This window comes from Lissotriton helveticus, chromosome 7 (genome assembly GCF_964261635.1).
Source record: "Lissotriton helveticus chromosome 7, aLisHel1.1, whole genome shotgun sequence".
NCBI lineage: Eukaryota > Metazoa > Chordata > Amphibia > Caudata > Salamandridae > Lissotriton > Lissotriton helveticus.
The window spans coordinates 625,069,442-625,086,066 of record NC_136068.1 but is presented as its reverse complement, the minus strand read 5'-3'; the positions used below and the strand labels follow the sequence as shown (position 1 = coordinate 625,086,066).

General features: G+C 49.6%; 1 protein-coding gene across 4 annotated transcripts in view; it reads right to left on the bottom strand.

Annotated features, from left to right (window-relative positions):
• SRCAP (Snf2 related CREBBP activator protein) overlaps positions 1–16,625 on the bottom strand; it is a 1,816,344-nt gene that overhangs the window by 1,119,894 nt on the left and 679,825 nt on the right. For all 4 annotated transcript variants that reach the window (XM_078652845.1, XM_078652844.1, XM_078652847.1 and 1 more), the window contains one exon: positions 14,797–14,974. In XM_078652845.1, the coding sequence (XP_078508971.1) occupies positions 14,797–14,974 (178 nt within the window). The remainder of the gene's footprint in view (positions 1–14,796; positions 14,975–16,625) is intronic.

Here is a 16,625-nt window from a genome sequence, read left to right as displayed (position 1 = left end):
GCCTATCCCTCAGGTGGGGGAGGAGGCGTGAAGCACAATTCTCAGTCTCCACCATCTTGCAGAGGGAGGAGACCCAACCACCCAGAGTGAGGCATATGCCACCCTCGTGCTGGAGGGTGGCATAGTAGGGGGTGTACCCACCCAAAAGGAAGGGACCTATTAGTCTCAACCTTTACTTACCTCTAAAACCCCTAAATCTAGTTTTTAGGGGCACCCCTGAAACATGCTGTAGGAGAGTAGGGTCTGCAATCCTATGATCACCCAGATTTTTGCTTTTTGCTGCACTGGTTTACGACTTTCCCTGGCTGTGGGCCTGCTAATCAGACCCACAGCCTAGCTGTTCTCTCTATCCAAATTGTACTCAGGTACTGAATTGGCACTGGGCCCTCTCCAAGTCCCTGTACCCAGGGCTGAGGTGCACCCAGAAGTCTCCCAGGGGCTGAAGCATGTATTATGCCACCCCTGGATTGACTAACTAAAACTGACACAACTGGCTGCACGACAGCTGGGGCAAGGTGGTGTACTCACCCTTTGCTTTAGATATAGTATGCCTATATCTAACCCTAAAATGGACACACAGATCTCCTATCAGTCACTCCTATGGCAGGCCTTAACAATCCTGAAGGCAGAGTGCGTGGAATCGTGTGAGATGGTGCTCTGGCATGAGCTGAGCCTGTCTGCGGCTTTCGGGATCTATCCCTTAGCCGTTTCCATGATATCGCATACCATATACTCTTAAGTGCATTATAATCCTCGCGGTTATGTGCCAACTCTGGTATCGCTTTATCAAAACATGTCGAGTAAGGTGTCATACGAATTGGAATACTAACCCCTCGCCAATTCTGGCGACGGGGTTAGCATTCCACCCTTCTAGAGGGACACGACATGCCTGTAACCTATAACCCGGTTAAAAGTCAGACAGAGCCTTAGCATCCACAAAATGGATGCTGCCACCGAGACACAAGTCTGCCCTCCTGCTGCTGGGAGTCCTCCCAGAGCAGGAGATAAGGACAAAGGGTTTCCTGCCAGGGGCGGTGCCAGCACCGTCCCAGACAGGGTTTTGTGTATTGTAGGTAGGCAGGGCTTTAGAGGAAGGTGACTGCACGTGGCACCCCGGTGCTCACTGTGCATAGGCTGGCTGGAACCAGTTCCAGGGTCACTCCAGACCCTGTGCTGGGGAAAAGCCCGCCAAGGAAGTGGGTGTAACCACCCCCCTCCTGGTCCCACCCATAGGGCAGGACCTAGTCGCGTGCCAGCCCCTTTTTCCCAGATAAAGGTAGAGACTGGCCCCCTTCCAAATCAGATCATCTTTGGAATCAAGATACCACTTTCCACGAAAGGACTTCACGATTTCTTCCTCAAGATTCTCCCTTGTGGCTAAGGAGTAGTCACCCTGCATCCGCAGGCACCATCTAAGAACACTGCGGTCTGCTGCACGTCCTTCCTCCGGAATCCGACTGCCCAGCTCGACGAGACCCGGCTTCCCTGGCACCTCTGACCTCTACCCACCTCTACAGCCCAGCTGAGAACCGTGGGTGCGACGAGACCTCGAGGGACCGGCCATCGCCAAGACTGCACGACTTCTGCACAGCAAGCCCACCGAGTAATTTCCTGGTGAGTGCTTTGGGGTCCGAGAAGCCCCCACCCTGAGCAGCTCCAGCACCGAAGAGCAGCCCCCCAGCATCTCCACGATCTGCGTGGGGCCCTTCTGCTTTTTACTGCTCACCGCGTTGTTTGGCTACTAGCCCGCTGGCTTGTGGCCTTCCTGACGACGCCCGACGACATTTCTGCTGCTGGTCTGGTTGCTCCAGACTGGCCCTTGCTCCCTTCCAGAAGAGGAGCACCCTGGACCCTCCTGGTCCACTCAAGACGCCATTTTGAGTCCACCGCGTGGGCTTGAATTAGCCAAGGCTTGTTGCCCAATCCTGGGTAACTTCGACGCCAACGACTTCATCCTTCGTGGGACAGCTCGCACCTCCATCCTGGTCGCCGACAACGCCTCCTGGTCCGAGAGACTGCAGAGCCCAGCAGTGCCCACTCACCTGACTGCGGTGACTTCGCCCGGTGCCATCCTGGTGCCCACTTAATCACTGGCTAGTGATTCAAGAACTTGGTCCCCTCTGCTTTCAGGTTTCTTCTTCCTTGATCCAGGCTTGGATCCATCGAACTTTCCTTCACTGGTCGCCTGCCAGCAACTTCTTCCTTCCAGGCTCCCGGTCCGGCAACGAGATCCCCGACGTCTTTTCAGACCTATGCAGCTGCAGCCCCTGGGCTAGGTAACTTCGGCACTCCGGTGTCCCAGCATAGCCTCACTATCCAAGGGTCAGGATCCACTGTCATTTTCTTCCTACCAGGTCGGGTTCGCCCGTGAACACTAACTTTGCCTTTACTAGCCTCCATAGACTTTGTCCCGCATCCCGCGTGAGAGTGCACACTCTGCACCCGAGTCCCCTGGGCCTCCTAGTAGTAATCTAACGATTCCCTAGTCCAGTCCTAGCGATTCCAAAGCCTATTAGAACTGTTACTTACCTGCTAGTAATTCGCATTCCACTTTTAGTGTATATGGTTTTTCGTGCCCCTCGGGCATTTGTGTAACGTGCTAACTTAAAAGTATTTTCGTAAGAGTTTTGTTGTGTGCCTAGCACCCTGTCCTCATAAAGAGTACAGGGTTGTTGTGATTCTAATAAATACACTGTTTATTTTCATAACACTTGTGTGGTGTCCTTTCACTGGGTGTTCAAGGGGTAATGTGATGGTAAAACAGCTGGCTTAACACGCCCTCTAGAGTCTTAGCCTTAGACTGCTCGTATCCATGCTACTAGGATAGCTGGTCTATAAGGTTGACTTACAACCAATCATCAATAAGGGTTGTTTGGACTGATATATAGTGATCACTAGAATAGTGAACACTGCACATCAGGCCAACTTCTCACACATGCCTTCTCAGACAAGCAGTGACAAAGAAGAAAAGAATAAGGACCGAACAGTTGTGCTGAAGCTAAGATGAGGAGGACACCCACAGACTTGACCCCAGGCTTTCCGGCCTGTCACCACCTCGAACCTGCAGAAGCGAAACTCTGGTGTGTCCGGCAACCAGCAACCTCAAGAACCCAGAGGAGGACCTGCCCTGCCTTCCAAGGAAAAGACTGTCTCCCACGAACACCCGATTTGTTCAACCAAAAAACTCTGGCGAACTCCGTTAGTCTGCACCACTCTGCACCAGTCGACCGTGGCCCGAGTTAGAGTGCCCAAACACCACAAGGTGGTCTCCCTGGGGACCCTTGTGAGAAGTTGGCCCGATATGCAGTGCTCACTATTCTAGTGAACACTATGTATCAGTCCAAACAACCCTTATTGATGATTGGTTGTAAGTCAACCTGATAGACCAGCTATCCTAGTAGCATGGATACGAGCAGTCTAAGGCTAAGACTCTAGAGGGCGTGTTAAGCTAGCTGTTTTACCATCACATTACCCCTTGAACACCAAGTGAAAGGATACCACACAAGTTGTTATCAAAAATAAAGTGTATTTATTTATAACAAGACTACCCTGGCTCTTTATGAGACAGGGAGCTAAGCACACAACAAAACTCTTAAGAAAATACTTTAAGTCGCACAATTTACACAAATGCCCGAGGGGCACGAAAAACCATATATTACAAAAGTGGAATGCGAATTACTAGCAGGTAAGTAACTATTCTCATAGACTTTAGAAACGCTAGGCCTACAATACTAAACCCTTAGATTAGTAGCAGGAGGCCTGTGGACGTCGTGTGCAGAGTGGGAACTCTCACGCGTAAGGCAGGAAAAAGTCTATGGAAGCTAGCAAAGACAAAGTTACTGTTCTCGGGCGAACCCGACTAGGTGGGTCGAAAACAAGAGTGGATCCGAACGCTTAGAGTGTTGGACTATGCTGAAGCACCGGAGTACTTGGTTTACCTAGCCCAGGGGCTGCGGCTGCATAGGGTTCAAGTTGCGTCGCAAACCCTCGTTGAAGATCCAGGAGCCTGAAGAAAGAAGTTGCTGGCAGGTGACCAGTGAAGAAGTTTGTGGTGATCCAAGCCTGGATCAGGGAAGAAGAAACCTGTAAGCAGAGGGGACCAAGTTCTGAATCACTAGCCAGTGATTTGAGTGGGCACCAGGATGGCACCGGACGAAGTCACCTCAGCCAGGTGAGTGGGCGCTGCTGGGCTCTGCAGTCTCTCGGACCAGGAGGCGTCGTCGGCGACCAGGATGGAGGTGCGAGCTGTCCCACGAAGGTTCTTGCTGTCGACGTCGCTGGACCCAGGATTGGGCAACAAGTCTTGGCAAATGCAAGGCCCACACGGTGGACCTAAAATGGCGTCTTGAGTGGACCAGGAGGGTCCAGGGTACTCCTCTTTTGGAGGGGAGCAAGGGCTAGTCTGGAGCAACCAGACCAGCAGTGTTTGTCGTCGTGGAGCGTCGTGAGAGGGCCACTAGGCAACGGGCAAGCGACCTGGCAACGCGGTTGGCAGCAAAGAGCAGAAGGGCCCCACGCAGATCTCGTGGATGCAGGGGGGCTGAACTTCGGTGCTGGAGCTGCTCAGGGTCGGGGCTTCTCTTACCCCAAAGCACTCGGTCGAGGGTCACTCGGTGGTCGTGCTGGACAAGCGTCGTGCAGTTCTGAAGATGGCCGGTCCCTCGAGGTCTCGTCGCACCCACGGATCACAGCTGGGCTGATGATGTAGGTTGAGGTCAGAGGTGCCAGGGAAGCCGGTTCTCGTCGTGCTGGAGCAGTCTTGACCGGAGGAGAGACTGGCAACAAACCGCGATGCTTGGTTGGTGCCTGCTGCTGCAGGGTGACTACTCCTTAGTCACAAGGGAGAATCTTGGGAAGAAGTCTTGAGTTCCTTTCGTGGAAAGTAGTTTCAGGATTCAAAGATGATCTCATCTGGAAGGGGGCCAGTTCCTACCTTTATCCTGCAAAAAGGGGTTGGCACGCGACTAAGTCCTGCCCTATGGGTGGGACCAGGAGGGGGGTGGTTACACCCCTCTCCTTTGGCGGGCTTTCCCCAGGTCAGGGGCTGGAGTGCCCCTGGAACTGGTTCCAGCCGGCCTATGCACAGTGAGCACCGGGGTGCCACTTGCAGTCACCTTCCTCTAAAGCCCTGCCTACCTAGGATACACAAAATCCTGTCTGGGACGGTGCTGGCACCGCCCCTGGCAGGAAACCCTTTGTCCTTGCCTCCTGGGCTGGGAGGACTCCCAGCAGCAGGAGGGCAGACTTGTGTCTCGGTGGCAGCATCCATTTTGTGGAGCTAAGGCTCTGTCTGACTTTAACCGGGGTTACAGGTTACATACATGTCGTGTCCCTCTAGAAGGGTGGAATGCTAACCCCGTCGCCAGAATTGGCGAGGGGTTAGTATTCCAATTCGTATGACACCTTACTCGACATGTTTTGATAAAGCGATACCAGAGTTGGCACATAACCGCGAGGATTATAATGCACTTAAGAGTATATGGTATGCGATATCATGGAAACGGCTAAGGGATGGGTCCCGAAAGCCGCAGACAGGCCCAGCTCATGCCAGAGCACTATCTCACACGATTCCAAGCACTCTGCCTTCAGGATTGTCAAGGCCTGCCATAGGAGTGACTGATAGGAGATCTGTGTGCCCATTTAGGTTTAGATATAGGAATACTATATCTAAAGCAAAGGGTGATTACACCACCTTGCCCCAGCTGTCGTGCAGCCAGTTGTGTCAGACTTGGATGGCAAGCCAGGGGGGGCATAATACATGCTGCAGCCCCTGGTAGGCCCTGGGTACACCTATGCCCTGGGTACCTAAGGTACACTGTACAGGGACTGATAAGGTGACTCAGTATCCAATTAGATATGTACCTAAGGTACATGGAATCCATTTTACAGAGAGAGCAGTAGGCCTGGGGTCCTGAATAGCAGGTCCCCAGGTCAACTAAGTCAGAAAACCAGCAAAACACCAGGCAAAAAGTTGGGGGCAACCATAGTCAGGGATCTACCTTCCTACAACCCTGACCAGAGATCCAGTGATCACTAACCTGCCGACGCCTGTAATCGCAATCCAGAGGGTCCTGCCAACCACGACCAGGAGCTGGTAAGAAGATCTGACCATAAAGAACAAGTTACTTACCTTCGGTAACGCTTTTTCTGGTAGATACAATATCTGCCTGTGGATTCCTCACTTAGTGAATATCCCATTGCGTCAGCAACATTCAGAAATTCTTTTTGTAGCCTCGCGCCGACGTGGACTCGGACGTCATAGAGAGACGACATCGCTCGCGACTCCGCTGACGTCACCGACTCCTATAACAGGCCCACGCCGGCGTGATGACATCAGTTCGGCCCTTTTTTCCGTGCCATCGAGGCACACGGACGGACCAATGACAGTAGAAAGGTATACAGTATACACAGTACACAATAGTAAGGGCAAAACACACAGTGTAAAGCAAATGCAGGAAACCAATAGAAACATTTCCATGACAGTAAAATATATATACATTACATTACAGTAACTCTGGTATAGAAGAGTGGACAACGGGGAGGCGGGTGGGTCAGTGAGGAATCCACAGGCAGATATTGTATCTACCAGAAAAAGCGTTACCGAAGGTAAGTAACTTGTTCTTCTGATAGATACATCTGCAGTGTGGATTCCTCACCTTGTGAATAGAGTCCCACAGCAGTCCCCAGTCCCGGAGGAGGGTATCCACTCTTCTAAACCAGGAAATCCTGAAGGACAGAACGCGCAAAGTGGCCGTCCCTCCTCACTTCTGAATCCAAGCAGTAATGCTTCGCGAAAGTGTGGAGGGAAGACCAAGTCGCCGCTCTACATATATCCTCAACAGGCACACCTCTAGCCAATGCTGAGGTCGAAGATTTAGCTCTAGTTGAATGAGCCCTTATACCCTCTGGAGGTTCCTTACCGGCCAAAGAGTAGCAGATCTTAATGCAGAGGACGATCCATCTCGACAAGGTTCTTTTATGGACCGCTCTTCCTTTCTTGCAGCCAGCAAACCCAATGAAGAGCTGGTCATCCAAACGAAAGTCTTTAGATCTGTCCAAGTAAAAAGACACCGCCCTTTTGGGGTCCAGACAGTGCAACCTCTCCTCATCCTTAGAAGGGTGAGGGGGAGGATAGAAGGTAGGTAGGGTAATGGACTGTCCTAAATGGAAAGGAGTTACCACCTTAGGCAGAAAAGCAGCCCTGGTCCTAAGAACCATTCGATCAGCATGAATGGTCAAGAAAGGGGGCTTGAAACTAAGAGCTTGAAGCTCACTTACCCTCCTTGCCGAGGTTATTGCAACGAGGAAGACTGTTTTAAAAGTAAGAAGTCTCATGGGACATTTGTGAAGAGGCTCAAAGGGAGCACCCATCAGAAAAGTCAAGACAAGATTTAAGTCCCACTGAGGCACAATAAAAGGAGTAGGAGGGAACTTATTTGTGAGGCCCTTCAAAAACCTTAAAACTACAGGAGACTTAAAAAGAGACGGCTGGTCAGGCAAGCAGAGAAACGCCGACAGCGCTGAAAGATAGCCCTTCACTGTGGCAACAGCAAGCCCCTGCTGCGCCAGAGAAAGGGCAAACTGGAGAACATCAGATAAATGGGCTCTCAAAGGGTCAATAGACTTTTCCCCACACGACAAATTTTGACCATCTATAAGAATAAATGGACTTAGTGGCGTCACGCCTGGCTGACAAGATGACATCCACAACGTCAGGCGGGAGGGAAAAGGAATTCAGGTTGCCCCGTCCAATCTCCAGGCATGAAGGTTTAATGTCTGGAGGTGGGGGTGTAGAACCTGCCCCTCCATCTGAGAGAGGAGGTCTGCCCTGAGAGGGAGACGGAGCGGCGGGTGAGAGGAGAGGTGGAGAAGATCTGTATACCACACCCTTCTTGGACAGTCCGGGGCGACCAATATGACTTGGGCCCGGTCTTGGCGAATCTTCCTCAGAACCCGAGGAATCAAAGGTATGGGAGGAAACGCGTAAAGGAGTCGATTTTTCCAACTCAACTGAAACGCATCCCCCAAGGCTCCCTGCATCGGATACTGGAGACAGCAGAATGACGGGCAGTGAGCATTCTCGCGAGTGGCGAACAGGTCCACCCGAGGAGTCCCCCACATCCGAAAGATGTCGTGAACTACCTCCGGGTGAAGCCTCCACTCGTGGTCGGCAGAAAACTGCCGACTGAGACTGTCTGCACAACGTTCAGAACCCCGGCCGGATAATTTGCCATCAGACAAATCTGATGGTCCTGAACCCAGGACCAGAGACGCAGAGCCTCTCTGCAGAGACACTGTGACCCCACTCCTCCCTGTTTGTTGATATAACACATCGCGGTCGTGTTGTCAGTCAGGACTAGAACCGAACGACCGCGAAGGGAAGGGAGGAAGGCCTTGAGCGCCAAACGCATCGCCCGCAATTCTAGAAGGTTGATGTGAAGCAACCTTTCCTCTGGAGACCAAAGACCCTTGACCTCCAGCTCCCCCAGATGAGCACCCCACCCTAGAGTGGATGCATCCATTATCACTGTGGCCACCGGAGGGGGCAGCCGAAAAGGCTTCCCCTGAGACAGGTTGCCTTCCACGCCCCACCAAGACAGATCCGCTGCAGCTTCTCTGGAGATCCTCACTGACTCCCTGAGATCCCCATTGTGCCGATACCACTGCCTGCGGAGGCACCACTGGAGCGCCCTCATGTGCCAGCGTGCATGGTTGACCAACAGAATGCATGAAGCCATCAGACCGAGCATGCGAAGGACCTTCAGGACCGGAACGACCGCTCCATTGAAAAATAAAGGGATCATCTCCTGTATGTCGCGAATCCTTTGAAGGGGAGGGAATGCACGACATACAGTTGTGTCCAGTACAGCACCTATGAACAGGTTGCGCTGGTAGGGCACCAGGTGAGACTTGGGTACATTTATCGAAAAACCCAACCTGTACAACAACTGGGTTGTCTCCTGCAGATGATGGAGCACTCTCTCTGACGACTCTGCCTTGATCAGCCAGTCGTCCAAATAAGGGAATACAGGAATCCCTGATCTTCCGAGATGCGCGGCCACCACTGCCATCACCTTGGTGAAGACTCGAGGTGCTGTAGTAAGACCAAATGGAAGGACCGCAAACTGATAGTGCTGCGATCCCACCGTAAAACGGAGATACTTCTTGTGCAACTTCAGGATTGGGATATGAAAATACGCATCCTGCAAGTCGAGCGACACCATCCAGTCTTCTTCCAGCAGAGCCTGAAGAACCTGAGCAAGGGTGAGCATCTTGAATTTCTCCTGCTTTAGATAAAAAAATCAAGATCCTGAGATGCAGGATTGGACGAAGCCTGCCATCCTTCTTGGGTATCAGGAAATACCGGGAGTAGCATCCCTGACCCCTTTCCTGCTCCGGAACCACCTCTATCGCACCTTTTCTCAATAAAGTTTGAACTTCCTCCTGAAGGAGTAACAGGTGTTCCTCTGAGCAATAACCCTGACAAGGAGGGTAATTTGGAGGGAATTCCCGAAAGGGAAGGGCATACCCATTTTCTACGAGATTGAGAACCCAAAGATCTGATGTAACCGATTCCCAATCCCGTAGAAAGTGGGTAAGCCGACCCCCCACCGGACCCACATGATCCTGAATGGCGGATCTAGGGCTGCTTTTCCGTGGCTGGGGGGTTGGAGGAGGTAGAGGAGGAAGAGGCTTGACGTCCTCGAGGACGTGCTCTCTGCTTTCCCCTGTACGACCTATACAAGGTATTTTGCTGCTGCTGCTGTTGTTGCTGCTGCTGCTGACCTGGTCTATATGAACGAAAGGAAGAGCGACCAAACCCTCTGAATTTCCTGGTTGTAGAACCTCTGATCTGAAGGCCAAGAGATCTGGCAGTTGCTCTGCTATCCTTGAATCTCTCCAAGGCCGTGTCTGCTTTCTTTCCAAAAAGTCCTTCACCATCGAAAGGCAAATCCAATAAAGCAGACTGCACATCAGCTGAAAAATCAGATGACTTCAACCAAGCCCAACGCCTTGTGGCAACCGCCGTGCCCATGATTCTTGCAACCGAATCAACAGTATCGAGGCCACTTTGTATGACCTGACGGGCTGCCGCTTGAGAGTCAGATAAAACTTCCTCAAAGTCTTTTCTGCTATCCTCGGGAACCTTAGGGATCAATGAACGCATAGAGTCCATAAGAGCATGTATATATCTACCCATAAGGCAAGTGGCATTAGATGATTTTAATGCCATACTAGCAGAAGAAAAAGTCTTTTTGGCGACTTGATCCTGTTTCCTGGCCTCTTTGTCGCCAGGCACCTGCGGAAAAGCACCAACCGACTTCTTAGAACAAGCAGCCTGAATCACCAAGCTCTCAGGAGAAGGGTGGGATGACAAGAAGGCAGGATCTTCAGGAGCCACTCTATACCTCCTAGCCACACTTTTTGAAACTGCAGGAGCAGAAAAAGGTTTCTTCCATACTTCCATAATGGGCTCTGTTAAAGCATCATTAAACGGTAGTAAAGGTTCCACCGCTGAGCTCTGAGAATGAAGAACCTCGGTCAGTAAATTTGACTTAAATTCAACAGTAGGTAAAGTCAAACCTAAAAGTCCTGCTGCCTTCTTCATAACAACGTGGTATGGTTGAACATCTCTAGAGGGTGTATCAGACCCCGAAGGTAAAGCCCATTCTGGAGAAAATTCAAGACCACTCGCCTCTGCCAGGTCCTCGAAATCATTCCCATCCAGCTCACCTTCTTCCAAGTCTGAATGAGACTCACAAAATCTCTGTTCATCTAGGAGACGTTGAGCCTCTCTCCTAGACCTCAGTTTAACCCGAAGTGCAGCCGGACCCAATGTCGAATCCGACGGTGCCGGAGCAGACGTCGGAATCGAATCCGAAGGCTTGGAAGGATGTTCCATAGACTTGCTTGGAGCTGGCGACGCCGGAGCCGGAGTCCTCGACTTCGGTCGAGCCGGCGTCGATATCGGCGTCGACCTCGGTGGAGCCTGGTACTGCCACAGCGGGGTCGGGGCTGGCATATATGGCATGAAAGGTGCCGGAGCATATGAGTGAGGAACACCCAAATTAAAAGCCATGGGACCCGAAGGTGCTCCAGAGGGGTGCCATGATCTTGAGAAAACACCATACATCGCGTTTAGACACGCAGACGGGTCCTGACCTGGAGCTGGAAATGGTGGATGCTCAGGTTGACCTCGAGGTAGATTAGAATCTGTTAAATTAACAGGATTCGAAGTCTCCTCTTCAACAGGAACTCCATCGACGTCCTCCGGATTCGAAGATGGAGCCGGAGACGGAGTCGGATCCGGAACCGGAGTCGGAGAATGGACTATCGACTCCGAAGGTGAGGCCTCACCTTCTAGATCCGTTATAGATATTGGGGTCAAACCCATATAGTCAGTGTGACCTGGGTGGATAATCGTTATAAGCATAGGGGTCCCAGACCAAACACAGGAATGTTTTCAATATTCGCAAACATATTAAACAAACACCATAACTCAAAAATTAAATTGAATAAGTGCAGTGTTTTTATTTTCACTGTACTCTTTACCATTCAATGGTTAGTGGATGCGTATCAAAGCATTTAATTTATACAATTCTTTTTGCCCACACAGGAAAGGGGAAGGGGATGCACGGTAAAATTAACACGTAGTAAGGCACTAATCATGGGTTACTAATATACACATAAATTCGTGAATACAGTAAATAAATGCTAATGGTCCCCACAAAGAAGGCCAAACCAAAAAACAGACACAAATCAAAGCATTGTCATATTAAACATATTCCTAAACAGCTGTATTCATCATGCTCTTTTTAGGAATTGATGAGGTAGATAGCAGTCTACGTTTCGACCCAGAAGTTGTAGGATAATGTATCCTTACTGCACGGGTCTTCGTCAGGACGGGTGGGAAGGGGTAGGACAGGGGCTGGTTCCTGATATATTGGCGGGGCAGGAGGTATATCCAAACGGGGTCCGCAGGAATATGTTAATTTTACCGTGCATCCCCTTCCCCTTTCCTGTGTGGGCAAAAAGAATTGTATAAATTAAATGCTTTGATACGCATCCACTAACCATTGAATGGTAAAGAGTACAGTGAAAATAAAAACACTGCACTTATTCAATTTAATTTTTGAGTTATTGTTTCACCTTCTAGATCCGACACCTGTGGAGGAATTACCTTCGACTTCATTTTCTTTGGAGACTTCGATCTTGAACCAGACCTATCATCCGAATGACGTCGGGACTCATGTCTCCTCTTATGTTTTCTACGAGAGCCGGAAGCATGATCCGATGAAGACTTCGAAACAGACGCCTCACGAGATCTCGACCTGGACCTCGACTTCGATCTCTTCGAGTGTTTTGAAGATCTTCTAACTTTACTCGCCTTCAGCTTAGCCACAAGAAGTTTTGACTCCCTTTCTCGTAGAGCCTTCGGATTCATTTTCTGACACGACGAACACCCATCCACGTCGTGGTCAGAGCTTAGACACCAAATACAGTCTTGATGTGGGTCCGTAACGGACATCATCTTTCCACATTCTCTACAAGGCTTAAAACCTGTTTTCTTTGTCGACATGAAAATCGAAGAAAAAAGGCAGAGAATGTAGAATCTAAGAAAAATAGTAACAAAGTCACCAGTAAAGCTATAGAGCGTCGATGATGCGGAACAAAGGGAACTGATGTAATCATGCCGGCGTGGGCCTGTTATAGGCGTCGGTGACGTCAGCGGAGTCGCGAGCGATGTCGTGTCTCTATGACGTCCGAGTCCACGTCGGCGCGAGGCTACAAAAAGAATTTCCGAATGTTGCCGACGCAAGGGGATATTCACAAGGTGAGGAATCCACACGGCAGATTTATCTATCAGAAAGAACCCCCTGGACCCGACGCCTCACGGCCTTGGGTGGCCCAACCAACAGTGTCTAGTCAGCCCCCAGAATCTCAACTTACCTCTTCAAGTGGTGGTCACACCCAGAAGGCCACCTTCCCGAGCCTGGAGTGTGTTTGCAAACCGAAGAATCCCAATTAAAAGTAAACAGGGCACCTGACGACAAAACCGCACCCGGCCGCCGAGTGCCACCGAGGGTGTACCTTTGGTGCTTACTTGAACCCCCCACATTTGCTGAGAGCAAAAGTCCAGGAGCTTTGCTCCCACAACCTTATGGCCTGCTCGTAAGCAGCCACCACCCGGAGACCCCTTATCCCCCATTGGATAACAGTGGACATCAGCATTCTGCACCTAGCCGCCCTAGGGCAGCTGAGGGTGTAACAAAAGTGCATCCTTGACCTGGGGGAACCCTTGCTCTAACCCAGAAAACCAACTCCCACAACAAAGTACTTACCTGTTAACCAATAATAATATTTCCTCCCAGAGGATAACATGGAGTGCATCCTATGAAAAATATTTTAAGTGTTGAGTTGGAAAATATATATTAGTCTCTAAAACTGTATACAAATAACCAAAACACTTTTACTTAACTGTTTACAGGAAATGTCTCAGTGCACTATCCAGGTATACTACACTGTGTAAGAAAAGTAATATGTAATTTACTTAACATCCTATTGAAAAGTCAATACAAAGTATATGGACAATATTTCAAAGTATTGCATTATCAGTAATTCTACTATAATCAAACTAAAGTATATATACAACTATATTATTACTGCAAAGTAGAAATCACTTCCTTGTGCCAGGCTTGCTTGGTTCTAGAAAATAAAAACTAAAAGAATATTTTTATACAAAAGCAAATTGGTCTGAGTTCAGTCTGTGTGACAATCATTTGCGGATTGAGTGTGTACAACAAATGTTTAACACTGCCCTCTGATGAAGCCTTACTGCTCGCCCCCACTACCCCAAATAGTGAGTACGGTGTGATCTACTTTTACCTCTGGGGTTCCACTGGACTCTGTGCACACTAAACCTCACTTTGGTATAGTATATACAGAGCCAGCTTCCTACAGGCGGCAAATGCTTTAGCGCTATAAACCCATAAGGGTCATCTGTACTTTATGTATGGGGTGCCCTTACATTGGCGATACCACACAAAGAGCAAGCTTCCTACAGATAGCCTCATAAAACTCAACTGGGATTCTGGCTCCCTGAAAATCCCGGAGGCGCAGAGTAAGCCCAGGCTCTGGCTCAACCACAGAGCCAGGCCTCGAGTGACACTCCATCATTTGCCGACTGACAAGGGGAAATCCAAGCATGCTTCTACTTTTTTTCCTTGTGCCTGGACTAACCCGAATGGCCCAACAATGTGTGCTCCTGTATTGGAATAGAAAGCAAAACATCTAACGGAGAATACAGTCCTCCAACTAATAGTCTCTTGGGAGGAAGAGCATACTGAATGGAAGCTAGTCCTTTAGGGTAAACTTCCAGGGGAAGTTGGGCAAAAACAAGATTGTGTTCAAAATCTAACATAGCACAGAGGAACCCCGGAGATCCCAAGTTGACTGGATACCAGTCTCCAACTAAGCTCTCTTTATTCACCTTCATAAACAACAGAAAATAAAAGAATCTTAAATTGTGGCTCAAGTACATGGGAATTGTGGGATTCAGATCAGTGTCATAACGGCTCTGCCTATTTCAAAGCCCATTCACCAAGAAACGTTTTGAAACAGAAACACTTCCAGACGCAACCACTAGAAGGCAGAATTGTCGAAAGCATGTGAATCTAAGATTTCATGCTTCAAAAATGCTATTAGTGCGCTATGTGCATACCAAAAACCCAGGGACTGAGGCCATAAGAAATGCGGTCTAGCTGAGAGCCTGCATCCAACGAGCAATCTTCTTACCCTTTGCTATGGCTAGGTGTGCCAGTAGTGAAATTGTCTGGATAGTTTTTCCAAGCCCCATTTCATCAGCCAAGATTCCGTTGAGCTTCTTCTCATACATAGTGACCAACCAGTCAAGACCGATGTGCTGGTACTCCCGTAAAGTCCCACGCAAAAGGAACGGCACAGGAGTCTTCACCTGAGAAGAGACAAGCACACATTATTCACTGCAGTGACTACTGGAATGACAATCCTGAGTCCTCCTACAGAGAAACAGCACTGATACAGAACAACTTTGCCCAACAATTTTGCCCAAATGTCTGGCTGTAAGCACAGCCTCAATTGATCTAGTCTCCCTGACACACTACTTCACACACCCCTTCCATGCCCGCCAGAATCCCTCTTCATAGTCATTGCTTTTCAAATAGGAAATGTTGATTACTTAAGAGTAAGGCTGAAATCAGGCTACCTAGATAAGAGCGACAGACTAAGTGCAGTAACCTGTACTTAATGTATGTCTAAACCCCCTTTGTCCAGAACAATGTGGCTATTTCATGGGCCTTCAAATATATCCAATCTGTCAGGAAAAAGGTAGTGTACGGTAGACGGACCAATAAAGTGTAAAGCTTACTGATGAGAAACTGACTGCAATGAAGAAAAAGGTCTTCAGATTGTCTGGTTACATCTATGAACAAATTTGAAAGCAGCACTCATTAAGACAGAATTTAAATTAAGTCTAAGTTTGGCATAATGAAAGGAAAAGAGGGAAAAATGCAAAGAAAAGTATTACAACAGGTGACAAAGTATAGGCAGACTAGGAAAGCACACAAAGGCCAACACAGCTGTTAAGTAGGTAGCCTTTAGCAGCACCAAGAGGAAAACCTTGATAGGCCAAACTCAAAACAAATAGGACATCCAGCGATTTAGCCAGTAGAGGAGTAATATACTACTTGTGCCAGATGACAAGTTTTTTTTTTTTTTTTTTTTAATCATTTGTTTATTGGTTTTGTGAACACATCATACAGTCCTGGGCCACACGCCCGTCCGTTCTTAGCGCCGTCAATCATAATACTGCTTCACATACCCCAACAACAGACCCTAATCATGTTACCCACCTCCCCCTCTACTCCCACCCCCCCCTTGTCAGTGTGCCTCCGTGCCCTTGTTAGGAGTATCATATCTACCCTACGAGCAGCAAGCATCACTCCCCATCAAATCACAACCAGACCGAGGTCCAGGTACTATCCAGTACTGCAGTCGATCTCCACTTCGTCTCTGGATTCAAGGGAACCGTGCAGTCCATCCCCTCCCATCACCCAAGCTCATCACCTAACTCCCCCCTCCACCGCATCCACCTCCATCTCCCTCCGCCCCGCGCCCCCTTCCGGGGTCGCCGGCTCGTCATCTTCCCCACCATCGCCAGCTTCCATAAGGGATTGTAAGTCCGTCACAAGTGCATTCCACGCTCTAGCAGTATCTAGTGCCTTATCGTTGGCCATACGCCTGGCTAATTGCAATCTCAGGACACCTTCGCACGCGGCCCACTGCTGGAAGCACCTCCGCCACCTCAGGTAGTTGGGTCCCCCTCTAGACTTCCAGTGTAGTGTAAGTTCCCGCTTGGCCATTATGAACCCCAAGTCATAAAACTTACTGGTGATTTTAGTGGCAGGAGTATGGGGAAACCAAAGTAGCAGGCATGCTCCCGCGTCCGCTGCAACCTGACGACCCGTAACCGCATTCAGGCAAGCGAAAACATCAATCCAGTAAGTGCCAAGCCCCATGCACGACCAGAACATATGTTTAAAGTCAGCGTCCTCCGCGGCACAGCGCGGGCATAATGATTGCGCACC